Source organism: Sciurus carolinensis, chromosome 2 (genome assembly GCF_902686445.1).
Source record: "Sciurus carolinensis chromosome 2, mSciCar1.2, whole genome shotgun sequence".
NCBI lineage: Eukaryota > Metazoa > Chordata > Mammalia > Rodentia > Sciuridae > Sciurus > Sciurus carolinensis.
The window spans coordinates 163,696,372-163,723,860 of NC_062214.1; the positions used below are offsets into that span (position 1 = coordinate 163,696,372).

General features: G+C 39.6%; 2 protein-coding genes and 2 non-coding genes across 4 annotated transcripts in view; 2 read left to right on the top strand and 2 right to left on the bottom strand.

The window, feature by feature from the left end:
- The window catches only part of Zbtb25 (zinc finger and BTB domain containing 25), a 157,305-nt gene that overhangs the window by 25,379 nt on the left and 104,437 nt on the right, over positions 1-27,489 (bottom strand). The window lies entirely within an intron of this gene.
- On the top strand, positions 3,658-3,730 carry Trnag-ccc (transfer RNA glycine (anticodon CCC)). The gene has a single exon. It is a non-coding gene; the product is annotated as a tRNA-Gly (tRNA).
- On the bottom strand, positions 20,274-20,350 carry Trnat-ugu (transfer RNA threonine (anticodon UGU)). Its single transcript has one exon. It is a non-coding gene; the product is annotated as a tRNA-Thr (tRNA).
- Positions 25,264-27,489, top strand: part of Mthfd1 (methylenetetrahydrofolate dehydrogenase, cyclohydrolase and formyltetrahydrofolate synthetase 1) — a 67,614-nt gene continuing 65,388 nt past the window's right edge. Inside the window, exon 1 of the mRNA XM_047541819.1 lies at positions 25,264-25,427. Coding sequence (XP_047397775.1) covers positions 25,387-25,427 — 41 coding nt within the window. The 5' untranslated portion in view covers positions 25,264-25,386. The remainder of the gene's footprint in view (positions 25,428-27,489) is intronic.

Here is a 27,489-nt window from a genome sequence, read left to right on the forward strand (position 1 = left end):
GAGGAAGAGCAAGGTGTAAATAGGCTATATATATATTTTAAGGCAGATAAAGGGAAGAAGATATTATAAAGTTGTGGAAAGAAGCAAGAGTGATGGTTTCTTGGGGAGTGGGGAAGCAACACCCACCAACCAGGAAAGGCTACAGTAGTAGGAGGAGGAGCCCAGAAAAGACTGGAAGGGATGAGGGCCTTGCGCAGCTGCTGAGATTTATTTATCTTTGGGTAGTACTGTAAAAATCTCTTCTGATAAGTGGAGAATATTCACTAGATGAAGGAAAAGTGAGGTACTGCTAATACTCAGGGATCCTTTAACAATTAATTTTTAATCTATCAGTCAAATTTCTTAACATGCTGCGTTTGAGCCTGAGAACTAGTGAGCAGGAAAAACAAAAGGCAAATTTAGGTTTTTTTTTTTAACATACTAAAAGATCATTATTTTTACAACCAGAAGAAGTTCAGGAACACTGAACTTACTTAGAAATTACTTAGAAATGCTATATTTTCACCAAGTATAGTGGCACATGCCTGTAATCCCAGCAACTCGGGAAGCTGAGGCAGGAGGATCTAAGTTTGAGGCCAGACTGGGCAACTTAGTGAGATTCTCCTAAATAGTGCTGGAGATGTAGCTCAGGGGTACCAGTACCTCCTTCCCCCAACACAAACATACACACACAAACTATATTTTCTAACAGTGAAGTCTGTATGAGAACCAAGCATTTTAAACTAAATTTTTCATCCAGTATGTAATAGATAGGGAGAATGAGAAATCCCCAAGATAATGAGGCCTGAGAAAAAAGGAGTAAAAACGAAGGTCATACATGGACAGCTTTCATCTCCCAAGACAAATGTTTTCCAGATGCTGGCTGCAGGCAGAGAGGAGGTGTTTCATCAAAAGAGAGTCTCCTTCAGAGTAAATCCTCTTCAGACACTCCCCAAGACCTTCACAAGAAAAGCTCAAATCCCCAAGTGCCTAAGGAAACTGACATGTTCACTAGACCACCCCTCAAAATAACCTAAATAAACCCAGGCCCTTTCTTCGTTCAGTGGCTCATTTTCCACCAGGAAAGTGGGACCACGGGGGTGGGGTGGGGGGGGGGCGGCATTTCATCTCCACCCCTTGAATAAACAGTTGAGATGACTTGTGACATTTGTGTCCTGCCTGGACTTTTTGCGCTAACAGTATTGCATACAAGGTGCTTGTCTTCTATGTTTAAAAAATTATGTGAAATGAAAGCAAAGTGAATAAAATGAATTGAATTTTCTATGTCTTCACTTAAAACATGCCTTCATGTATTTTTAAAACTTACATTGTCATTCACAAAAACACATCTCCGTGAGTCCTGAGAGTTTCTAGAGCCAGGAAGTGAGGCGTAGGGGAGAGACCTCAAACCTCAGAGGAACAGGACAGACCATGGCCACAGGCAATTTCACTAAATGCTCCTACTCATCCGACACGGTGGCTGTAATGATTAAAGATGACATATACGAAGGGCCTAACACAGAGTCTGGTACATATTAGGCCCTGAAAAAAGTTGTAGAAATGGAGCTAGGGTGGTACACGGTACAGATCTGGTCGCAGCGGGAGGGGAGGATCTGAGCTCCAACTGAAAATCCAAAACTTGCCTCTGTTGCACCACCACACCAATTATAAGAACCCTCTGTGTTCAGTCTTAGTCCAACATAATTTGCTTTTAATTTCATTCCACCTATTGTCCCTCATGCACCACCTTATAAACTCTTCAATGATCTCCTAATTTGCAAAATTCAACCACTTCTCTTCAGGTATCATTATGTTCCATCTGTCATTGAGGCCTCTGACACCGCTGACCATTCTCTTTTGCTGAATGTGGTCATTGGCTTTGGGCACCCATTCCTACCCCTATGTCATCCTTTTTTTTTTTTTTGGGAGTGGGGGTACCAAGGATTGAACTCAGGGGCACTTGACCACTGAGCCACGTCCCCACCCCTATTTTGTATTTTATTTAGAGACAGGGTCTCAGTGAGTTGCTTAGTGCCTCACTTTTGCTGAGGTTGGCTTTGAACTCTCAATCCTCCTGCCTCAGCCTCCTGAGCCACTGGGATTACGAGCATGCATCACTGGACCTGGCCCATGTCATCCTCTTGTACCATAGAACTAGAAATAAAACTGGTATTTTCCAGACTTCCTTCTGTAGACTGGGATTCTTTAGGCCAGTGGTTCTCAAACTTTAGCAAGTATTAAAATCACCTGAAGGACTTGTTAAAAAAATAAACAAATAAACAGGTTACCAGGATGTAACTTACCAGGAGTGCTGGCCTGGCATGCGTGAGGCTCTGGGTTTATCCCCAGCACAGGCCCCTCAAAACAAATAAAAAAACCCAAGAAGCAAAAGAGACTGCTAGGCCTACCTTGAGAGTTTAAATTTTGATGTGGGGATAGAGAATCTGTATTTCTGCTGAGTTCTCAGATTTTGTTAATGTTGCTGGTCTGGGGATCTATACTTTGAGGACCACGCTACAGGCAAATTGGACTTTGTCTCTTTGGTACAAACAGAATAGAGGAAGAGGCCGTTTTCCCCATTTTGATTTCTGCTGGTGAGCAAGGTCAAGGACGGGGCCCAAATGAACATTGCAGTCTTGTGGAGGTTGGGAGGCCATTGTGGCTGTGCAATAAAGACTCAACAGCAGCAACTTCCTAGCCTCAGGAGAGCGTCTACAGAGGTGTCTTGGACTCACTCTTCCATCCAGTGCTGGCCCTGACTCCCAGATGCTGCTCTTCCAATCATTTGCTATACACCTAATTCCCTGACTGGAATAATTTTCTCCTTGATTTAGAGTGGTTTGTTTTCTATGGTGAATCCAAGAGTCATCTATCCCTCTTCACAACGTTTCCTCCTTGATTTTCATGAAACTGGCTATCTCGTTAATCTCTTCCTCTCTGAAGACGTCTTTTCAGTCTTCTACTATGTTCCTTTTCCTCTTGCATGGAGGCATTTTCAATAGAAGATTGGATCAATTGAACAATTTGTCCCCGTGAATCAAATCGTTCAAATTCTTCCATTGATTGAATATCTAAAATTCTGTCTCCAAGTATGCAAGCATTTCTGAAACAGGGCAGTGGTACAGGTCACTACTTGCAAATTGAGGAGTCCTGCTTTAGCCACAGAATCAAGTATCATAGCAGCCATGTAACAAATATGGGTTTGGGATATAGGAGATACCACCCATTAACCAGCTATTGGTTATTTGGAAATTGTGACTATTGCACCCAAACTTGGCTGCCTGTTTTGCAGTGTGGCTCTAACATGCACTCTGCTTCATGGCCTTTGTATAATAATGTTCATCCTCTCCTTCGTTCCCAAGCTGCTCAGGTTAACTATAATAATTTCAACTTCTGGACTCCTATTGCAGCAAATGTGCAGCAAAGTGTAAGACCATGAAAAGAGCTCATGATATTATGTCAGACTCAATATTTGGACAAATTTATATGGAGCGATTGATTTTGAAATGTTTTCAGTTCCCTTTTATTGACTAGCTCTACCACTGAGCTACATCCCCAGTCCCAATAATTCTTCCTTATGTTCCTTACTTCAATAAATAGTCTTGTGCAGGGCAGGAGGTGGTGGAGGATGGGAAGAATAGAAGTACTTTGGATTAGACAAAGAAGAATGAAGGGGGCTGGGTTATGGCTCAGTTGGTAGAGTGCTTGCCTCCCATGCACAAGGACCTGGGTTCAAGCCCCAGCATCACAGAAACAAAACAAAATGAAGGGAAGGGAGGGAGGATGAATTTGACAATCTGATGATCAGACAGTGTAACTCCACACCATGTACAAATATGTCAAAATATATTCTATTGTCACATTTAACTAAAAAGAACTAATAAAAACTAAAAATTAAATAAATAGCCACCCATTGAATAACTTTTGAACTTTTTTTGTTGCTTTTTATTATGAAAAGTAAAAAAAGTGTCTCAGAAGAGGCATCCAATATTACCATAAACACCAAGAACACTTTCTGTTGTTTAAATTGTTTTGAGGCAAGCTGAAATAAGACAATATGAATATGATGACTCATTTTCAGTAGTTGATATTTATAGGGATATCTTGAAAGAGCATTAAAAAGTTTAAGGAAAGCTAACTTGCATGCACATCATACATGAAAGTAACATTTAAACTTTCTAAATCTATATATAATCTAGTTTAAAGTGTCTCTAGAAAGTGCTTTGCTGATGTTGAGCAGTGCTAAGCTGGACATGACACACCCTATATTGCGGGTGTGGGGTTCTTCTGTTTAAATAATCATAAGAGATGTATAAAAAAAAATTTTTTTTTTTCAAAAGTAGATGAAGCTTCCCAGGAAAGAAGAGTCTCTGGAATTCAGTGACCACTTTCTATAGTCCAGTTACCCAAAGTCAGGCCTAAACTGATTTCATCACTGAAAGTTTTTTTTTTTTTTTTTTTTCTATTTTTGTGTCTCACTATGTGGCCCAGATTGACCTCAAACATCTGAGCTCAAGTCTAGCCTCCTGCCTCAGTCATCCAAGCAGCTGGATCTACAGGTACATGCCAACATACCCAGCAAGAGTGCTTTTTAGTTTCATTCCCAGTACATGACCAATTTTTTAAAAATACTGTTCCATTTCCTCTAACATATGCATGTTAAAACTTCCTATAAGTGGATGTGGTGGTGCAGCTGCTCTGGAGGCTAGGGTAAAGAATCACTTGGGTTTAGGAGTTTGCCAGTCTGGATAACACAGCAAGATCTATTTAAAAAAAAAATTAAAAGAGGATTTATAGTCTTGATCTCTAAGCAGTTCTCCCATGGTTAAGTGCAGCTTTCTTATCATAGAGGAAATGAAAATGGAAATTAATGTACAGTATGAAATTGGTTTTTTTTTTTTAGGCCCTCTGGCAAAAATCTTAAGATGAAACAGTTTTGCAGTCTTAAGTCCTTTAAAAAAAATATTTCATTAAAATACAGTTATTTAGAAGGAATGCAATGAAATACAGTCCCTTTAAAATTAAAAGAAACTTCCTGATGACTGCTTTTTTGAATTCAGAATTTCATCATGCTGAGAATGGAAACTGAGAAACGACCCCCTGGCCCTGATGGGTGGCAAGAAAGGTAAGGCTGCACATTCTGTGGCTAGAGCAGCCTACCTAAGTCTGCTTATGTATATCTCCTGGGTTTTGTTTCTACAAATTAAAACTGCTTCTGTAGAACCACTGAAGAAACAATCTAGTTATTTCTCCCCAGTTTCATCAAACTGCATTAAATTAACTTTTCCTTTTTATATCATTGCTTATTTCCTATGTGGGCAGGTGGCTGAATGTTGCCAGCTGGGATCTGGGCAGTTTTCCTGGCTTGGTTGCCAGTACTCTGCAGCTTTAAGGCTTCTCAGAATCATTCTTACATTTATTTGACAAATAAGCCTTCAACGTCTTCTGCTTTCCAGGTAGGTGTCAGGCTCTGAGGATCCAAAGATTAAAAACTCTCAAGATTTTTCCATGTCACCAGGTAGACCAATTTGATAACAAGTAATTAGAATACACCATAATAGACACATAAGAGTGGTATGAACAGAATGGTCAGAGAATACAAAGGACATCCAATTCTGTCCTCAGTCGTCCTCCTGAAAATGCCGTGCTGATTCCCCATTGACAACACACTCAAACAGCATGTTATTTTGCCTACCCCATTCTCGCCAATCTCCTTTTACAATCCCCCTTCTCCAACCTCTGTGAAACCCTCTGTGTCCTTCAAGTCCATCCTAACTGCTATTACCTCCCAGAAGCCTGTCTTCATGCAGTTTACCTGGTACTTCTCATTGTTACCCCCACTTCCTAGTTTATTTATTGTTTTTACTTTTTCTTCATGACCAGTGATTTGCAAACTCTAAGATTTTAAAATATTCCTGCATTATTTTTTATGTCAAAAAAATACAAACTTGAGGGGCTGGGGTTGTGGCTCAGTGGTGGAGCGCTTGCCTAGCATGTGTGAGGCACTGGATTCAATTCTCTGCACCACATATAAATAAATGAATAAAAATAAAGATCTATCAACATCTAAAAAAGTATTTAAAAAAAATACAAACTTGGAGAGTCAGATGTTGGATTTGGAGATTACGAGCCAGGAACATGCTCAGGACTTAGCTAACTTTAGGCTATACTGTGAAAATTGAGATACGACTTGTTGGTAAAAACTGTTGATGAAGGACTTGAATCCGGAATACATAATGAATGCTCTAAATTCTCAAGAAACAATCCCATTAGAAAATGGGCAGAATATTTGAACAGAAACTTTACCAGAAAGGATACAAACATAGCAAATGAGCACATTAAAAAATATGTTCAGCGTCATCACCCAAGGGATATGCAAATTAAAGCCACAATGAGATATTACAACACATGTTAGAACATCTAAAATACAAAGTAGTTACAACACCAAATGCTGGCAAGTTTGCAGAGAAACTGGATCACTCTTACATTGCTGGTAGGCATGTAAAATATGATAGCCACTCTGGAACACAGCTTGACAATTTTCTTATAAAAGTAAACATGCAGTTACCATATGACCCAGATATTGTACTCTTGGGTATTTATTCTAGAGAAATGAAGTTATGTTCTCACAAGACTGTGCACATTGATGTTCATAGCAGCTTCATTTGTAATAGCCAAAAAAAAATTGGAAACAACCCAGATATCTATTGTTATGGTTTGGATATGGAATATTTCCCAAAGGCTCTTGTGCTTAAGGCTTGTTCCCCGATGTAGTGATGTCCAGAATTGGGACTTTTGGGAAATGATTGGATCACAAAGGCTCTAACTGCAGCAATGGATTAATTGATGAAATAATAATTTGATGGCATTATTGGGAGGTTACGGAAACCGTAGGAAGTGGGGCCTAATTGGAGGAAGTAGGTCACTGGGAGCATATCTGTCCCCTGCACCTCCCCGTCTTGATCTGCTTTCATAGCTGCCATGAGGTCAGCAACTTTCCTCTACCATCAGGTTTCTGCCTTGGAGTCAGTCAACCATGGACTGAAACCTCTGAAATTGTAAGCCAAAATAAATCTTCCCTCCTCAGTTGCTTTTCTCAGATATTTTGTCCCAGCGTGGGAAAGTTAATACTTCTTAATGGGTGAATGTTAAAACAATCTATGGTACATACACACAATGGAATATTACTCAATGATGCAAAGAACAAATCAGTGCTGCATGCAACGATTTGGATGAGTCTCAAGGAAATTATTCTGAATGAAAAAAACAATCCCCAGATGTTACATCCATGAGTCTATTTACATAACATTTAAAGACAGATTTATTGAGATAATAATTCATCGATTCTCTTTTTTGGGGGAGATTGCTTTTGAGGTGTGGTCTTGCTGTGTTATCCAGGCTTGGCTTGAACTTGAGATCCCCCTGTCTAAGTCTCCCAAGTAACTGGGATTACAGGTGTATGCCACCACACCCAGTTAATTCACCCATTTAAAGTTTATAGTTTATAGTTGGGTGGTTTTTAGAATTCACAGAATTGCGTATCCATAGTAGATTCATTTTTTTCCCCATTACAAACTAAAATGTAGTCCACATAAAATTCACCTTTTAAAAATAAAATTCATGGGAAGGGATGGAGGAAGTGCTTGGGAGTGATATTGGCCAAATAATATTGTTATATTCTATATTGTGTGCATGTATAAACATGTAAAAACAAATCCCATCAGTATGTATAACTATAATGTATCAGTAAGAAATGTGGGGGAAAACACAATTCGGTAGTTTTTTTAGTATTTTTACAAGTTGTACAATCATCGCTACCATCTAATTCCAGATCATTTTGTCATCTCCCAAAGGAGCCCCATACTCACTAGTAGTTATATACTCTCCATTTCCCTCCCCTCCCAACCCTAGAAATCACTAATCTATTTGTCTCCATAGATGTGTCTATTCTGGACATTTAATATGAATGGAATTGTATAACAAATGTTTTCTTCTTTCACTTGGGTAATGTTTTCAAAGTTCATCCACATTTTAGCATATATCACTACTTAATTCCTTTTTTATGGCTGAACAATATTCTACTGTGTGGGGATAATGTATTTTGCTTATACCCTTTTATCAGTTGAGGGACATTTAAATTTCCATGTGTATATGAGAGAGAGAGAGGATTGAATCCAGGGGCACTGTATGACTGAGCTACATCCCCAGCCCTTTTTATTTTTTATTTTGAGACAGGGTCTCTTTAAGTTACCCAGGCTGGTCTTGAACTTGCAATCCTCCTGCCTCAGCCTCTATGTTGCTGGAATTACAGGCATGTGCAGGGCTGAGTTTTCACTTTTTGACATTACAAATAATGCTACTAGGAATATTCATATACAAGTTTTTGTGGGAATATGTTCTCACCTCCCTTGAGCATCTACTTGGGAGAAGGATTACTGGGTCCTATGATAACTCCATGTTTAGTGTTTTAATACGTGGTTCAGTTCTATTATCCTCAGGTTCCACATGCATGGGTTCAACCAACCAATATTGTGTATATACTGAACGAAAACAAACTTTTTTGGCGGGGCACAGGGGATTGAACCCAGGGACACTTTACTACTGAGCTATATCCCCAGCCCTTTTTTCATTTTTTGAGACAAGGTCTTGCTATGTTGCTGACTGTTTTAGTCAGCTTTTTCACTACAGTGACCAAAAGACCTGACAAGAACAATGAGAGGAGGAAGAGTTTATTTGGGGAATCACAGTTTCAGAGGTCTCAGTCCATAGATGGCTGGCTCCATTCCTCAGGACCCGAGATGAGGCAGAACATCATGGTGGAATAATGTAGCTGAGGAAAGCAGGTCAGGACATGACCACCAATAAGCAGAGAGAGATTCCACTTGCCAGAGACAAATATATATACCCCAAAGGCACACACCAATGACCCTAACTGCCTTCAATTACTACTCAGTTAAACCCTATCAGGGGATTAATTCACTGACTTGCATTAAGGCTCTTATCCAATTATTCCACCTCTAAACCTTGCATTGTCTCACGCATGAACTTTTGGGGGGGACACCTCATATCTAAACCATAACACTGAGGTTCTTGCTAAATTGCTGAGACTGGCCTCAAACTGTGATCCTCCTGCCTCATCCTTCTTAGTCACTGAGATTATGGGCATGTGCCACTGACCCCAGAACTGAACACATACAGACCTTTTGGTAATTGTTCCCTAAAAAATATAGTATAACAACAATTTACATTGCACTTACAAGTAGGAATTATAAGTAATCTAGAGGTGATTTAAAGTATAGTTGTCCCTTGGATATGTGTGGGTGATCAGTTCTAGGACTCCCTACAGATAACCAAAATCTGCAAATGCTCAAATCCTTTATATAAAATGGTGTGGTGTCTGCATATAACCTGTGCACATCATCTCATATACTTTAAGTGACATTTTGGAAGTAAAGGAGAGAGGGGCTAGGGCTCAGTGGTAGAGCACTTGCCTAGCACGTGTGAGGCACTGGGTTAGATCCTCAGCACCACATAAAAATAAATAAATAAAATAAAGGTATTGTGTCCATCTACAGCTATTAGAAATTAAAAATTAACATAATTAAAAATTAACATAATTAAAAATTAACATAAAATAAAATAAGAAATAAAGGAGAGATAGGTGGTTGCCAAGGGCTGAGGGTGAGAGGAGGGGGTGTAGACGTAAAATGGCAATGTGAAGGATTCTTGTGATGTAAGAACTATTCTGTGTCTTGACTGACTTACAGCACTTAATACACACACATACAAATTAGTACAAATAAAACTGGTGGACTATATCAATGTTAATGCTCAGATAGGTACATTATACTATAGTTTCATAATTTTTTACCATTGAAAGAAACTGGACAAGCTGGGTGTGATGACGCAGGCCTGTAATCCCAGCAGCTCGGGAGGCTGAGGCAGGAGGAATGTGAATCCAAAGCCAGCCTGAGTAACTTTGCAAGGCCTTAAGCAACTCAGCGAGACCGTCTCTAAATAAAGTACAAAAAAGGGCTGGGGACATGGCTTAGTGGTTAAGCACCCCTGGGTTCAATCCCTGATACAAAAAAAAAAAAAAAAAAGAAAAGGAAAAGAAAAAAGAACCTGGACATAGTATACAAGAGATCTCACCATGATTTTTTTTCTTTTGTTGTACTGGCAATCAAACCCAAGGCCTCACTGCTCCACATCTATCACTGAGCCACATCCCTGTGTCCCTACCCCCCACTTTTTTCTTTTAATTTTGACACAAGGTCTTGCTAAGTTGCCCAGGCTGGCCTTGAACTTGTGATCCTACTGTCTCAGCCTCCCAAGTAGCTAGGATTATAGGTATGTGCCACCATACCTGGCTTGACATTACTTTTTTTTTTTTTTTTTAACCCAGTGGTCCCTAGCCTTTTTTATTTTTTATTTTGAGACAGGGTCTCACTAAGTTACTTAGTGCCTAACTAAGTTGCTAAAGCTGGCCTCCAATTTGTGATCCTCCTGCCTCAGTCTCCCAAGTCACTGGAATTATAGACGTGTGCCACCATGCCTGGCTTGCCATTGCTTTTAATAACTTCAAGTATATTTATTATTATCTCAGTAAAATAATTCAATTAGAATGAGTAATAATTTTCTTTAGTTGAAAAAATTTCATCATCTCCATCTACCCTTTCCAGATTTGTCTGCATCTACCAGGTTCTACCATTAGCCTTATTACTACTCTAGCAAGAAAAACATCTGCATATTACAGTCAATTCCCTTACAAGTAAGAGTTTCCATGAGAATAAAACTAAAAAGTACTGGCAAGACACATTAAATTTATCTTAAATTTAGAACACCAAAATTTATTATACATATTTTCAGTGACATTTTCTTTTTTTATTGATACATTTTAATTATACATAATAGTGAGATTTATTATTACATATTTGAATGACTTTTTGTTCTTAACTCATATTTTTTAACACTGTAGCCCACCTAGCACTATGCAAGAGTTTTAGCTCAGTATCATATTGCCTTAACTGGTTATAACACAATAACCAACTGAATATGTTAATATTTAGTCCTTCTATATCTAGCTTTACTTATTCCTTCTATATCCAGCGTTAGCCAAATATAGCTCTCTTGCACCTGTTTCTCCATTAAAGGGCAGAAACACAATTATTTTTGTATGTCCCACAAAGAGATGAAGTTAATTATAACAAAAAGTTTAAAATGCATGCAGTGAAAAGAAAATCTACCTCAAGACAATTGTGTTCCTGAGGGATTAAATAATAGGTTATTGGAAAAGGGAAAGATGACTCATGCTGATGCTCAGGTATTCTGTTGAAATCACTATTCTTTTTTAAAATGACTTAACCCCAGGAAACCATGCAAAAATTGTCACTAATTTTGGGGAGAAGTGGGGATTGAACCTGGGAGTGCTTTACCACTGAGTTATATTCCTAGTCCTTTTCTCCCCACCCCCTTTTTTTTTAATGACTCAAAAGCTAAGTTGTACAGTCTGGATTTGAATTTGTGACCTCCTGCCTCAGTCTCCCAAATTGCTGAAATTACAGGCATGTGTCACTGTACCTGGCTGTCACTAATTTGTATTAAATTTAGACAATGCCAGTGGGAGCTATGGAATATTTAAAAATATACATTGTATCTAAAACCATTTCAAAATGAGATTTGTAGAGCTTTTCAGATATTTATTTTGTTAAATAGATGAAAACATATTTGTAATTAGGAAATGATTTATGTACATGTGACAAGTAGCTATTTTTTTTTCTAGTGCTGAGGACTGAATTTGGGTCTTGTGTATGCTAGTTGAGTGCCATATCACTAGATCTTTTGATTTTATGTTGAGACAGGGTCTCTCTAAGTTGCTCGGGCTAGCCTCACACTTGTGGTACTCCCGCCTCAGTCTCCTAAGTTGTTGGGATTATAGGTATTTGCCACTATACCTGGTGGTTTTAAAGTTTTTAAATGAATTATGCATAGACATAAAACTTAATCTAATACATATACAAATTATCAACAATTCCAAATTTCTGTAGAGAATGATGCTACCTGTAATAACATTTCTATAGTTTTTAGGGATTGGCATCACATTTTCCTGAAAGACAAATGTAACTCTCCCAAAGGTTTCACAGGACATACTATGTCTATATAAGCTCCACTTAAATCTAAGTTCTATCTACCACTCTAGATAAAATGGAAAGAAATATATAAATACATATATATTTACCTAGATATCTGTATCTATACTTGTATCTACTTAAATGAAATCTGGAATCAATTAGGTCATTGATAGAGGAAATAACAGAAAAGAAGTTTAATATGGTTCTGGGCAGGAGAGAGTTCACTATTAAGGACTATGTTGGGTTCCTGCCCCCACATTTTTGTGTTTAAGTCCTAACTCCCAATATCTCAGCATGTTACTGAATTTGACAATGGGGTCAAATTATGTTATTATGTTAAATGATATCATTAAGGCTGGTCCTCATTCAATATGACTAGTATCCTTACAAAAAGAGGAAACTTGGACAAACCATGTGGAGACAGCAAAAAGACTACCAGTTACAAGCCAACCAGAAGAAACCTACCCAACTGACACCTTGTCTCAGCCTTTTTGATGTGGGGGGCGGGGCGGGGGTTGGAGTAGGGGTGCCAGTTGTTCCACTCCGGGGACTCAAACCCAGTTTTTCACACACACCAGGCACTTTAAGCACTCTATCTCTAAGTCACATTTTTGACCCTTTGTCTCAGACTTCTAGCCTTCAAAACTATGAGAAAATGCACTGTTAAGTCCACCCAGTATATGATACTTTGTTATGGCTGGCCTAAGAAACAAATATGGCCACCATAGATGACTACTTATTCAAAGGATGGTCATTGCCCTCCAAATGTAAGTATTCTGAGTATTTTGCCTAAAGGTAACCATAGAGGCAGCACAGACATGAATGGCCACATCATAGAGCCCTGAACAATGAAGTTTGAGTTTCCAACCATGGTTACCTACACCACTATTTCTTGCAACAATTCCTGAGAATAGTTAGGCTCAACTAAAGAATTTCTACAGGCACTCTCTAGTCTTCATCAGAGGAAGTAAAAGTCAAGGCATTTCCTACAGATGTGTTTTTTGGTATTATATATATATATATATATATATATATATATATATATATAGTCCTAATTAGTTATAAATGCCAGTAGTATGCACTGTGATACATCATACATAAATGGAGTATAATTTCTCATTATTCTAGTTGTACATGATGTAGAATCTCACCAGCTGTATAGTTGTATATCCACATAAGGTAATAATGTCTGATTCATTCTACTATCCTTCCGACCCCAAGACCCCTTCCCTCCCTTTATTCTCCTCTGCCTGAAGTAACTCAATTTTTCCCTAGCCTCCCACTCTTATTGTGAATTAGCATCCACATATCAGGGAAATTTAATCTATTGAAGTCACTCAGATCTATCAAGTATTCAATTAGACTAGTGGATATTTGCCATTTGGTGGTATACTAAAAATAGGAACTCATTTTTTTCATTAAAAATATTTAGGGGGGCTGGGATTGTGACTCAGTGGTGGAGCACTTGCCTAGCATGTATGAGGCACTGGGTTCAATCCTTAGTACCATATAAAAATAAATAAATAAAATAAAAGTTATTGTGGTCCATCTACAACTAAAAAATATATTTTAAAAATTTAGGAGCCATGCATAGTGGTGCATGCTTATAATTCTAGCGACTTGGGAGACTGAGGTGGGAAGATTGTGAGTTGAAGGTCAGCCTTGGCAACTTAATGAACCATTATCTCAAAAATAAAAAAATAAAGAGGGCTGAGGATGTAGCTCAATAGTAGAGTGCCACTGAGTTCAATCATAGTACCCCCTCCAAAAAAAAAAATTAGGGCTGGCAGTATAACTCAGTGGTAGAGCACTTGCCTAGCTTGGTCAAGGCCTTGAGTTTAATCCCTAGCACTGGTAAACAAACAAATAACTTAGTACCTGTACTTGATTATTATTTTTACATAAATTTTGAGCATGGTAATCTGTAAGCAGTGTCCAGTGGAGATTGTTAAAAGACAGACTTGGGACAGACTTGAGTCTAAATTAATGCTCTTCAGGAAAGAGTTCAATATTGAAAGGAAAAAAAAAATGCAAAACTGGGAAAGGTTATACCTTGAGCTCTTTATCAGAATGTTTACTTTCCCTAGTTTTACAGAAGATACAATTTCCGAGCGTTTTGTTTACATAATCTCTATACCTCAGCTAAAAGATTCTTGTTTTTCACCAACAAACCAGCAAAGTCAGGATGGACTCGGTCAGCTGCTCTTTTGTTGCATGTGATTGGGTTCCTGGTGGGAACCACCTCAGGAGGTAGATCAAAACAAGCCTAGAAAGAGAAATTGCCAATTAATTAACTAAACATGTACCCTGGGGCTAGGGTTGTGGCTCAGTGGTAGAGCACTTGCCTAGCACCTGTGAGGCACTGGGTTTCATTCTCTGCATCACATATAAATAAATGACTAAAATAAAGGTCCATCAACAACTAAAAAAAAAACCTTGTACCTTGTAAATAAAATCCCATAATATTCTGGTTTATATTAACTCAAATAAGTAGTTTTAAATAGACACAACTTTAAAATATTCATTTTGAGGTGCTACCCTAACAACCACATTAGGTCCCAGGTAAACAACAAGTAACATGCTGACCCAAAAAGCTACTTCACATTTTCTAAAACAATTCATAATATGAGCCATGAGGAAATGCTGCACATCTAAATTATGGGGACACAGTTTTGAGAATATAGATCAAGAAAATGGGGAAATTTTAATGTACATCTAATAAAAACTTTATAGAAACTATTAGATCATTGATTCTGTGCCTGGTAGTGTTCACCTGTAAACACAGCTACTAGAGAGGCAGAGACAGAAGGATCTTAAATTTGAGGCCAGTTTTAGTGAGATCTTGTCTCAAAATAAAAAATAATTCCAGCAACTCAGGAGGCTGAGGTAGGAGAATGGCAAGTTTAAGGTCAGCCTAAGTGACTTAGCAAGACCTTGTCACAAAATAAAAAACAGAAGAGCTGGGGATGTGGCTTGGTGGTAGAGCACCCTTGGGTTTAATCCCCAGTACAGCAAAAAACAGGAAATAAATAAATAAATAAGTAGGGGCTGAGGATTTAGTTCAGTGCTTGCCTAGCATGGGTGAGACCCAGGGTTCTATCCCCAGTACTACAAAAAGCAAATAAATAAACAAAAAAATATGGTGCACTAAAGAGATAATGAGAATCAAACTATTTAGTTCTGCCACTTAAACACAGTGGCCTTTCTCTGGTGGTGTTTCCTAATCTGCAAAATAATTGAACTAGATCAAACTTATTTGATATAGTTCAGAGATAATTTAGTCTATTTTTATATTAATTTGGGGGTAATGGGCATTAGTGAAATACCAGAACTACCAAAAAAAGCAAAACTAAAATCCATTTGAGATTTTATTAGATTCCAATGTTTCCTCTCTCCTTGTCCTCATTTCATTGATATCATTTGACCTCATTTCTTGTATTCATTCACTATCAAAGAAAGGGGTAGGGTACTAGCACAGGCAAACGGGCAAACAGAATGGACTTTCCCTTTCTTCTAGTTTTCAGCTGTGTGGGAGAAATGGATTTACTTCCTTAAGAGAAGTAGGAAGAAATAAACACCAGGGTACAACTCACCACTGGATGGTTTTTCCAGGCTGAGAGTTGCCTGACTTGTGGTGGCTTGGCCTCATGGGGCCCTTTGGTTTGGCCAGTAGGAAGCCTTCCTGGATGTGAGTGGTTTAGAGAATGAGGATGGCTTGACATGCTGGAGATACAAGCAGCATGAACCACATCTACCAAAGATGACCCCAGATGCTTCCGAGGGAAGTTTCCATAGAGTACTCAAGAAAAGATGCTGAGGTCTGCCGGGCATCAAAAGCAATGTTCTTCTAGAAGGTTCTACTTCAGATCCTCAGTGCTTAGTTAGAAGAAGCTGCCCAATGAACCTGTTGCTTGGAGAAAAGGAAGACCTGGTTTCTAAAGACAGCATCAAACTCTGTTTAGATTGTAACTGGTGGAAGTAGCACATGAATATAGGTATATATACTCATAATATCACCCTCCTTTTTTAAATTTAGTGACGGGGATTTAACCCAGAGCCTTGTGCATGCTGGGCAAGCACTTTACTACTGAGTTATATCCCCAAGGCTGTTTATTAATCATGTCTTTAGGTATTTGACTTGTAAATTTCCCTTATTTTCAATCTATCAGAAATACTATGTCCCTCAAGATATTGCTAAGAGGTAAAATTTTAAGTCAAACATGAATTAATAATGTCATATGTGATAGTTCATGGTGCTCTTTTTACTCCTGGAGGAAAATAAAATGTAATCTCAGGTTGTAATTTTTATAAATTAAATTTTCTAAGAATTTCAGTATTGCCTTAAATCTATTTTCTCTACCCAATTCAATTCCTTATATTATCTTTCTTTTCTAAAGTAAAAACTTAAAAAATAGAGAAAACTTGAAAAATTGACCTTCTAGATCAATGTCCATATGTCTGTTTGTTTTTTCCACAATCCCACAGTGCTGGGGATTCTTTAAAGCTTTCCTTCATGATATATCTACATTTTTAAAAATTTTGTTAAGTTGGCAATAGGCCTTTATTTTATTTATTTATATGTGGTGCTGAGAATCGAACCCAACGCCTCACACATGCTAGGCAAGTGCTCTACCACTGAGCCACAACCCCAGCCCTCAATGTCCATATGTCTTATCAAGCAATCAGATAGGGGTTTCTTTTTCAAAATCAGGGAATAGCCCAGGTGCAGAGGTTCACTCCTATAATGCCAGCTACTTGGCAAGCTGAGGCAGAACAGAAAGTTTGAGGCCAGCCTCAAGAACTTAGTGAGACCCTGTCTCAAAACAAAAAAATTAAAAGGATGGGGGATGTAGCTCAGTGGTAGAGTCACTCCTGGGATCAATCCCCAGCACCAAAATAAATAAACAATTAAAACAAAACAAAATCAGGGAATACAATCTGATCATTAAAGATTGTACTGAAGGGGGTTCATGTAAGTGTGGGCATGTATGTTTCCTTTGCTAAGTATTCTCTCCCAGAGAATTGTACATTTTCAGAATGAGAGGAATTTTCAGGGAAGAGGAAAAAAAAAATCAGGATCATGTGACGTGTGTGTGTGTGTGTGTGTGGGGGTGATACTGGGGATAGTGTTTAGTCAGGTTTTTCACTGCTGTGATGAAATGACCTGACCAGCATAGCTGTAGAGAATGTAAAGTTTATTTAGGGCTCATGGTTTCAGAGGTTTAGTCCAGAGAAGGCCACTCCATTCCATGGCCCATGAGGTGAGTTTGAACATCATGGCAGAAGAGTGTGGCAGAGGGAGGCAGCTCACATAGCGATCAGAAAGCAAGGAGAGAGTCCATTTGACTGGTACAAATATATACCCAAAGTCACGCCCCAATTCCCACCTCCTCAAACCACACCCTGACACTTCAGTTAGCACTCAGTAAATCCCTATCAGGGGGATTAAATCCCTGATTGAGTTAAGGCTCTCTTAGTCCAATCCCTCTCACATTGTCTCATTCATGAGCTTTTGGGGGACATCTCACATCCAAACCATAACAGATGGAAACCAGGACATCCTAGCAAAAGCTTCACCACTGAACCACACCCCTAGCCCCAAGGATCATGTGACTTGAGGAGCATGGAACACAATACAAGAAGGGCTGTGTTTTCTTTACTAACCCTGAAATCTGTTTTAAAATCCATCTAATAATTCATTCTAGATTTATTATTATCAAAAGCAATTATTACAGTCTAAATATGTCTAGGAGACTTTAATCTCTCCCCTATTCTCATTATTTGATACCTAAGATCATTACTATATCAATTTCTTTTCTAAAAGTCAAAGAAGAGAATCAAAAGAACTAGTTTTGATGGAAGAAAAGGGAAAATAAATTCCTCCTTAGTCTTGAAATGATCATGATACTGAAGATAAATTTCTTCTGAAGATTCTCATTCTTTTTTTTCATTTTTATTTTCTTAACATCTTATGACTCTTGGTTTCTGTTCCTTTTTGCAGTCCTGGGGACTGAACCCAGGACTTTGCACTTGCTGGGCAAGCACTCAACCACTGAACTATTCCCTAGCCCCTTGTTCTCTATTAAAAACAACTTTACTTAGTGACTTTGACTCATATTCTCTAAAATGCAAACTATTGTGCAGGCCAAAGTATATTCCCAGAATTATAAACTTTTATAAAAATTCTTCAGTGTCATTTCAAGTACCATCTCCTCTAAGGAGATTTCCTCAAATTCTACAAAGTGAAGATCTTTCTGTCCTCCTAACTTTGCTATCATCTGAATGTATCCCCTAAATTTAAATATATATTATGGAACTTAGTTTTCAGTGTGATAGAATGAAGAGGTAGGACCTTTAGGAGATGATAAGTCAGGAGGGCAGAGCCCACCTAGATGGCCTCAGGGCTCTTATAAAGTCTTGAGGGAGGGGCTGGGGGTATAGCTCAGTTGGTAGACTGCTGGCCTCGAATGCAAAATGCCCTGGGTTCAATCCCCAGCACCAAAAACAAAAAGCAAAACAAAGCAAACAAACAAAAAACAAAACAAAAGAAAACAAACAGAAGTCTTGAGGGAGCTGGATGCGGTGGTGACTTGGGAGGCTGAGACACAAGTTATTTAGTGAGATCCTGTCTCAAAATAAAAAATAAAGAGAGATGGGGATGTGGCTCGCTGGTAAAGTACCCCTGGGTTATTCAATTCCTGGTTCAAAAAAAAAAAAAAAAAAAGTCTTGAGGGAAGGGAGAGGGTTCACTGAAAGCCTTTACCAAGCTGGGTATGGTGGCCTATGCTTGTAATCCAAGTCATTTGGGAGGCTGAGGCAGAAGGATCCCCAAGTTGGAAGTCAATCAGAGCAAATTAGGGAGACCCTGTCTCAAAATTAAAAAAAAAGAAAAAGAAAAAAGGACTGGGGATATGGCTTAGTAGTAAAGTGCCCTTGAGTTCAATACCTGGTGTGTGTGTGGCGGGGGAATATGGGGGGAAGGACTTTACCAGATACTCCCTCAAGTCTTTATTTTTTTTTTCTTTTTTGGTACCAGGAATTGAACAACCCAGGGGCACTTTACCAGTGAGCCACATGCCCACCTCTTTTTAGTTTTTATTTTGAGACAGGATCTCAGCTACCTCAAGACTTTTTTCTTTCTTTCTTTCTTTTTTTTTTTTTTTTTGGTGCTGGGGATTGAACCCAGGGCCTTGTGCATGTGAGGCAAGCACTCTACCAACTGAGCTATCTCCCCAGGCGAATCCCCATGGTTTGATTTTGGAATTCCCAGCCTCCAGAATCTACAATCATGAGGAAAAATATTTCTGATCTTTATAAATTACCTAGCCTTGGGTATTTTGTTATAACAGCACAGAGTATTCAATTCATTATTATTTCATTCGATATGTATTATGTCAAATTTTTATCTCCCCTGCTAAATGAAAGGTATTTAACAGTAGACTCTATTTCTGGTTTGTCCTTATCATCTCACAATAGGCACAGAAATATAAATTGAACAAAGAATACAATAAGAGAAAAACAAATCTTAACACAAGTTAATTTAAATAGATATTAGTACTGCTCCCTAAAATGAATCTCATGAAAATACAATAAAAATGTATTAAATGTCTAAAGTAAAAATAAAATACAGCAATATGACATGATTATTCTGGGGTTTTTAGTTTTGTATATGACTATTCTATTTTTACATACTCATAAGATATAAAGCATGCTATGCTTCATTTAGTAGAAAGTTAAAAGTTTTACCACATAAAGAACAAGAGAAAATTCCAAATCCAAGATCAATCCCAGAAGGCACCTGAATGGTCCACTGTAAGTAGCAGTTCTGCACAATTTGCCAGTAGAATGTCAGCACATCAAAGAAGCTGTTGCTGGGCAACCGCATCACAGAGGTTCAAGAAAGGAGAAGAACTCTCCCAAAGTCATAGTTAGACTTGTGGTTATTCCCCTAATTAATAATATGAAAAAACGAAGTGCTTTTCATCAAGTATTAGTAAACATATGAAATCTTAAGAGAGTGATCTGACCAAAAAGTGAACACTCCAACAAACATGCAAATCATATTTTGGATCTTTCTCTCATGAAATTCTTAGGTCAAACATTTGTACTCCATTTTGAGACAGTGGGAAATAATTCCATCTACTATTTCTTTTTTTTTTTTTTTGGGGGGGGGTGCTGGGGATCGAACCCAGGGCCTTGTGCTTACAAGGCAAGCACTCTACCAACTGAGCTACCTCCCCAGCCCCTCATCTACTATTTCTAAAGCAAAAGATTCTTTGTCTAAAAAACCGGGATTCTAATTCTGGGAAAATATTTTCACAGCAGAGAAAGTATGTCATTATGTTATGGGCCAAACGGTATGTGCCTTGACCAGACAAACTCTATTTGTACCCTAAGACTCCATTTCATATAAGAAATGCTTCTCTGATGAGAAAACCCCACCTCTGCCACCTCCTGATAAGCACACCCAGTTTGGCAACACATGGCAGTTGAAAAAATGTTTCTGTTATAAGTATACAATGTATTATTAAGAAATGCATTTGTAAGATGTTTTCTTTTAATTTCCATTTTTCTTGGGCAGTGTACTGTACCCTAAACTGGTTCATTCTGACCCACTTCCTACCTTGCTATGGTTTTGACTTACCGGTAGCTTGAGTTTTTTTAGCTATAAAAATGTACCCTACTTTCTGCAAAGGGTTGAAGGTTGCAGAGGTGACTTGCTTGCTGCCCTTCTGACCTGCCAGCAAATAAAGTTCCATCCCTGCTTCAAGATTGACCTGGTGATTTATTTCAAATGCGCCACAGCAACATTAATATTACTACTACTATTATTGTGTGTGTGTGGTACTGGGGATTGAACCCAGAGGCAATTTACCACTGAGATACATCCCCAGCCCTATCTATCTATCATCTGTCTGTCTGTCTATCTATCTATCTATCTATCTATCTATCTATCTATCTACCTATCTATCTACCATCTATCCATATCGGGGATTGAACCCAGGGGTACTTAACTGCTGAGCCACATCCCTAGTCCTTTTTGTTTTTGTTTTGAGACAGGATCTTGCTAAGTTGCTTAGGGCCTAGCTAAGTTGTCCAGACTGGCCTGAACTTGCAATCCTCTAGCCTCAGTCTCTAGAGTTGCTGGAATTATAGGATGTGCCCCTGTGTTTGGATATGTATTATTATTTTTAATTTTAATTTATTTTTCAGTGCTAGGGATTGAACTCAGGACATTCTACCTCTGAGCTACATCCCCAACCCTTTTTTAAGGAGGTTATATTTTGAGACAGAGTTTTGCTAAGTTGCCCAGGCAAGTCTTGAACTTATGATCATCCTGCCTCAGCCTCCTGGGAATATAGTCATGCACAGTCATTCCTGGCCTTATAATGTATCCTTGATACTGAAATAACCAGAAATATCCTTTAATGTCATTTAATCTTCAAAGAATACCGATACCTTGACCTTACCCCAATTTCTGACTTTACTGATCAAAGGTAGACCCTAGGCAGAACTACAAACTAAAAGTCACGCAGGTGGTTCAAATGTAAATTTAAGGCTGAGAATAAATGCCCATTGTCTTCATCTACATATGATAAAAATGAGGCTGGAGAAATTAAGATAGTCATAGGAATGAGAGTAACAGATAACTACTCCAGGAGAATAGGAAGCAGTTTTTTCCTCTACAAGATATTTTAAAAATCATACTCACTGAGGGTAGGGGTGTAGCTCAATGATAGAGCACTTATGCAGTGTATTCAAGGACATGGGTTTGATTCTGACACTATAATGAAATAAAATAAAAATTTAAAAAATACCCCTATGAAGTGGTTAGATGAGTATGAACAACAAAGGACATCTCTTATAAAGCTCATACTCTGGTGGGAAAAGCAGAGAGTCCACAAATAACTTAAAAACAAGTCATTGTAGATGGTAATAAGTGCTATGAATAAAATAGGTTCATGTCACAGTAATGGAGATGTAAATTAGGGGGCAACTTTTTATAGTATAATCAAAGAAGGTCTTTTTGGGTATATTAACATAAATTAAATCATAATATACATTTTATGGATAAGCTGCCTTTAAGGAGATTCATTGTGATGCAGGCTATTGAGGTTTACTACTGAAGTTGATGTTGTAAGTAACATTTTCCTACATATCTTTGTGTATCTGTGTGAATATCACTTAAGGATAAATTCCTAGAAGTAGAATTACAATAATATTGAAAGATATTATTAAATTATTCCTTCAAGAGGTTATACAAATGAAGTCTTGGCAAAAAAGTTACACATTTCTTCTAGCAACTGCCATTATAAGCATTTAAATAGAAATTTTTTTTTCGTCTCCCTATTCTCTATGAGATGGTCAATTCTCAGTTCCTTTATCTAACCAATGTGTGGCTTTTTTTTTTTTTTTTTTTTTTTTTTGAGACAGAGTCTTGCTAAGTTGCTTAGGGACTTGCTAAGTTGCTGAGGCTGGTTTTGAACTTGCAATCCTTCTGATCTGCAATATTTGACAGAATTAATTACCCCTCTTCCCATGAAATACATTGTCTTCTAAGACAATGTGCTTTTGTAGTTATCCTCAAAACACACTGGATACACCTTTTGTCTTTCCTCTTGGGTCCTCCAGATCGCCTTGAATTCTAAACATTGAAATATTTTAGGGATCAGTCATTGGTCCTCTCTTTACCTACATCCAATACTCTTGGTGAGATCTTATCCAGTCTCATAGATTTAAATACTATATCTCCACTTGTATGTCTAAGAGGCTTCTGAAATCATCTCAGTTGAATTCATGATCTTATCCCTAAAACCTGATCATTCCATGGAGAGGTAAAATCCTTCCATCTCCCGGTAGCTCAGACCAAGTCCTTGTTATCCTTCTATCACATTCTAAGTTCCTCTCTTCATTTAGGTTTCTGCTTAAGTCATTGCCCAGAGAAACTTCTCTTACTACAATTCCAAAACAGAACTGTCTGGGGATATGGAGCAGAGGTAGTACACTTGCTTAGCATGTGTGAGGTCTTGGTTCAATTTCCAGCACAGAAAAAAGGAATAAGTATATATAAACAAGCACTCTCTCACCTCCCCACCATCACTGTCTGTCCTCTTAACTAGCATATTTTCAAAAAATAGCTTGTCTCTGGGCAAGGGTTATAACTCAGTGCTACAGGGCTTACTAGCACTCTGGGTTTGATCCCTAGCACTGCAAAATTAATAAATGACTAAAAGAATAATAGCATGCCTTCATCTCTAAAGTTGTATATTCTTTAAATTGATCATTTTCTCGTCCCACCAAAGTATGAACCGAGGGCAGGAACAATTTACTATGGTATCTAGTTCAGTATCTGGTTCTGGTTCTAGAGCCCTGTTGCTGGCACACAGTGGCTGCTCAACAATTTCTTGCTCAATGAATGAATGAACTGTATAGGTTGTAGGTATTAGAGCTGAAAACCAGATAGCAAAGGCAATAGATTTAGAGATGAAGCATCGAGGTTTGGGTCCGAAGGCCAAACACAGCTTTGGGCAAGTTATCCTTCAAAGTCTAGTTGCCCATTGTAAAATGGGGTTTAGGCACCTTTCTCAGCTGAAACAGTCACTATCTGTTTGGTAATGTAAGATACAAAAGGATTCACTATCTGTACTTTATCAGAATCAGTTTTTTCTTGTTAATTTCATTTGTCCAGGTAATGAGGGTATGTGTTCAGAAGTCATTATATTTACTAGTATTTGGTAATTATTGTATCACTATGTATCATATTGTGTCCACTTAGAGGCTGGAGGTGTAAGCCACTTGGCATATGGGAGGCCCTGGATTCAATCTTCAGCGTGCTCGCACACAAAGGAAAAAATTGCCAAATATTTTCTAAATGTATCATGGTGTTAGTTGTACAACTCTGTAAATATATTGTCATTGACCCTTAGAAACGAATGAATTTTACAGTATGTAAGTTATACCTCAAAATTGTGAATAAATAAGAAAAATATTCTGTAATTCCATATGTGGGAGAACTGCAAAATATTTTAAGAATTTAGGAATTATCAGAATTTAGACAAAAGTCACATATCCCCCCACCCCCATCAAGTTCAATAAATAAGCTCTGCTATTAAGAAACGGTTGATAGAAGAAACACAGACAACTGCTGAGGTCCTAAGTGACCTGAACGACTGAACTGAGCTACGTGGGGAGGACGGGTGGGAACCCAGCTCGGTAAGACCCTCGCCAGGACGCTGGCGCACCGAGAGCAGATTCAGCGAACTCGGCGCCGAGCCGCACCGCCCTCACCCACACCCCAGCTGCCTCGGTCGTCCCATCGGGCTCCGGGTGCAAAAGCCCAAACTCAGGTCCGCTCCGAGTGGGACGCCGACAGGGAGGAGCGTTGCGCTCGGCGGGACGACCACATCTGGCCACCGGGCGGCCCGCGTCCCTGCTCCACCCCAGCTGGGCCGCGGGGAGCCACAGCCCTCCCGGCGCCGCGCCAAGCCCGGGTGACCCGACTGCGCGGGAGCCGCGCGCCCTCGGGCTCCGACACACTTCGCAGCGCAGCGGGGCTGAAACAGCCGCCGGGCTTCAACCTTGGCTGGGCGCCAGGTTCGCTCGCGAGTTAAATAAAAATAGTCACTAGCGCCATCTCAGAGCCTAGGAGTCAGAGGCCCGCCCGACCAGGGTCGGCGGCGCGGGTGCGAGAGTCGGAAGCCGCCCACACGCCCGGCTCAACGTCTGCAGTCCACCCAGGGTCTGCAGCCACTGCCGCCCGGGACGGGCCGGAACTCTCGAGAGAAGCCAGCCTGCCTCAGATGCGGCCAGGCGTCCCCAGGGCACAACTAGGTAGCGGAGACGCGCCTCCCGCGCCCGGGAAACCATGCTCCCGCCCCGCCCCGCGCCCTGATTGGCTGGAACCGAGGCGGGTTCCGGAGTCGGTTCCTGTTCGCTCTTGGGCAGATTCCCGCCCCAGACAGAGGCGCGCTCTGCACCGGTTCTTTCCACCAGCCAATCATTTCCCCCAGCCAGTCATCACCTATTTTCTTCTTCCCTGCGCTGCAGCCCCCTTCCCCTCCGCTCTTCGCTAGCTAAGGGAACAACGTCTTGCCGGATTGCGCACGCGCCCCCGTGCCCTGGGGAGGGGGTGGGGGGAGGGGCGCAGGCGCAGTAGTACGATCCCCTTGGGCAGTCGCTAAGCACGTGGGTTAGGCTGTCCGTGTCCCGCGGCTGCGAAGGGAGTGGAATCTTGATTTTGGTGGTGTCAATCGTGGGCAGCGGACTATTGAAGGCCATGGCGCCGGCGGAAGTCCTGAACGGGAAGGTGGTCTCTGCGTAAGCACTTGTCATTGTTGTTAGGGTGTATTGGGCAGCTGGCGAGTACTTTGAGCCAGGTGTGCAGTTCCACACGGACCCAGTTTTTTGCAGGAGGGACGCTTGGAGTAGTAGTGTCAGGTCTGTTGGGTAGGGAGGAAGGACATTGACTGGGCCATAACATCTGAAGACCGGTCTCCTGCAAGCGAAGAAAGGCCCCGGGCCCAATCTGCTTGTCTGTGGGCTCCTCTATTTGCGGGGGCAGGTCTTGGCCTGACTCTGCTCCCGAAGTGCAATGGGCTGGCAACTTTCTGAGATAGATTAGTTGGAGCTGCTCGGGACGCCACTTAGGAACTCAGAAATCTAGTCCACTCTTTTCTCCTATAATTTGGAGGTGATTACATTGTGACAACACTTGATAAGATTGGTGACAGAAGATCTCCTTTCAGTCCATATTTTTCCAGATACAATAGAGTCTAACTTTTCCTTTCTCTTCCATCTTGTGCTTCTAACAGCCATCTTTCTGTACTGACCCTAGAGTTAATTTTTAGTTTGGCTTACGAGTCCTGACAATATTCCATATTCCATTTGAGCTCTGCCTGTTCCACCCCTTCAGATTTCAAGTGGATATGGGTGCCAAATTTGCTCCCAGAGAGTAACACCTCCTGCTGTTTATTGAGCTGAGGATTGTCCCCAGGGCCTTATACTACATGTGCTCAGCCACTTCTCTGCACCCCTAGCACCATGCCCCCTGCTTTTTGTTTGAGAAGTGATTTGGCGGCTAAGATGCGGGTAGAAGGAATGGGGAAGCATCTCTTCTGTGTGACTTTACTGAAGTTGCATTTGGAACCTTTGGCATCCCTAGTTATTTTTACTGCTGTGGCCGACAATAGTACATTATGAGTAGAGGCTTTTGCATGCAATATATATTTATATATTTATACTGGGTAGTGAAGTTTACCCGGGGCAAAATGATTGTTTCCTGGAAGGTAGAGAATGTGAACCAAGATGGAGAGATGTAAATTAGATGGCGGTGAATCTTCCACAATGGTGAGGAAGAACCCCGGATTTTTCACTAGAAATTGCAGTACTTATCCCTTAGTGCTTTTCTTTTCTTTTTTTTTTTTTTAATAAATTTTATTAGGTATATTAGGTTTACAACATGATATTATGGAATACATATAGATAGTAAAATGGTTACTATAGTGAAGCAAATTATTATGTTATCTTACAGGTACTTTTTGAGACAAGAATGGCTAAAACCTACTTATTTAATAAAAATCCCTAATACGATATAACTTTGTTAACTATAGTACTCACGTTGTGAATTAAAGTTTTAGATGTGTTCCTCCTACATAGCTGCTACTTTTTATTCTTTGACCTACATCTCCTGGTTTCCAAACTCCCACCCTTATCCCCCTGGTTACATTCTCCATCTCCCTGTGTGTATGTGTATTTCTGTATAAATATTTCATATCTAAGTGAAATTATGCAATATTTCTTTTTGTATCTGGCTTATTTCACCTAGTGTAATGTCCTCCAGGTTCATCCATGTTGTGACAGGTAATATTCCATGGTAGATATTTTCCACATTTTCTTTATCCATTCATTCATTAACAGATATTTAGGTTTTTTTCATACCTCGGCTGTTTTGAGTAATGCTGCAGTGAACAATGATAGGGCAGGTATCTTTACAAGGTGGTTATTTCATTTCCCTTGATTATATATCCAGGAGAGTGATTGCTGGGTCATGTGGTAGTTCTGTTTTTAGTTTCCTAGGGAGCCTCCATATTATTTTCCATAATGGTTGTACTAATTTATATTCCCACCAGTGGTGTACTAAGATTCCCCTTTTTCTGTATGCCCCCCACATTGGTTATCTCTTTTTTGTGGGGGGTGGTACTGGGGATTGAACTCAGGGGCACTGGACCACTGAACCACATCCCCAGCCCTATTTTGTATTTTATTTAGAGATGGTGTCTCACTGAGTTGCTTAGCACCTTGCCATTGCTGAGGTTGGCTTTGAACTCTGCCATCTTCCTGTTTTAGCCTCTAGCACCGCTGGGATTATAGGTGTGCGCCA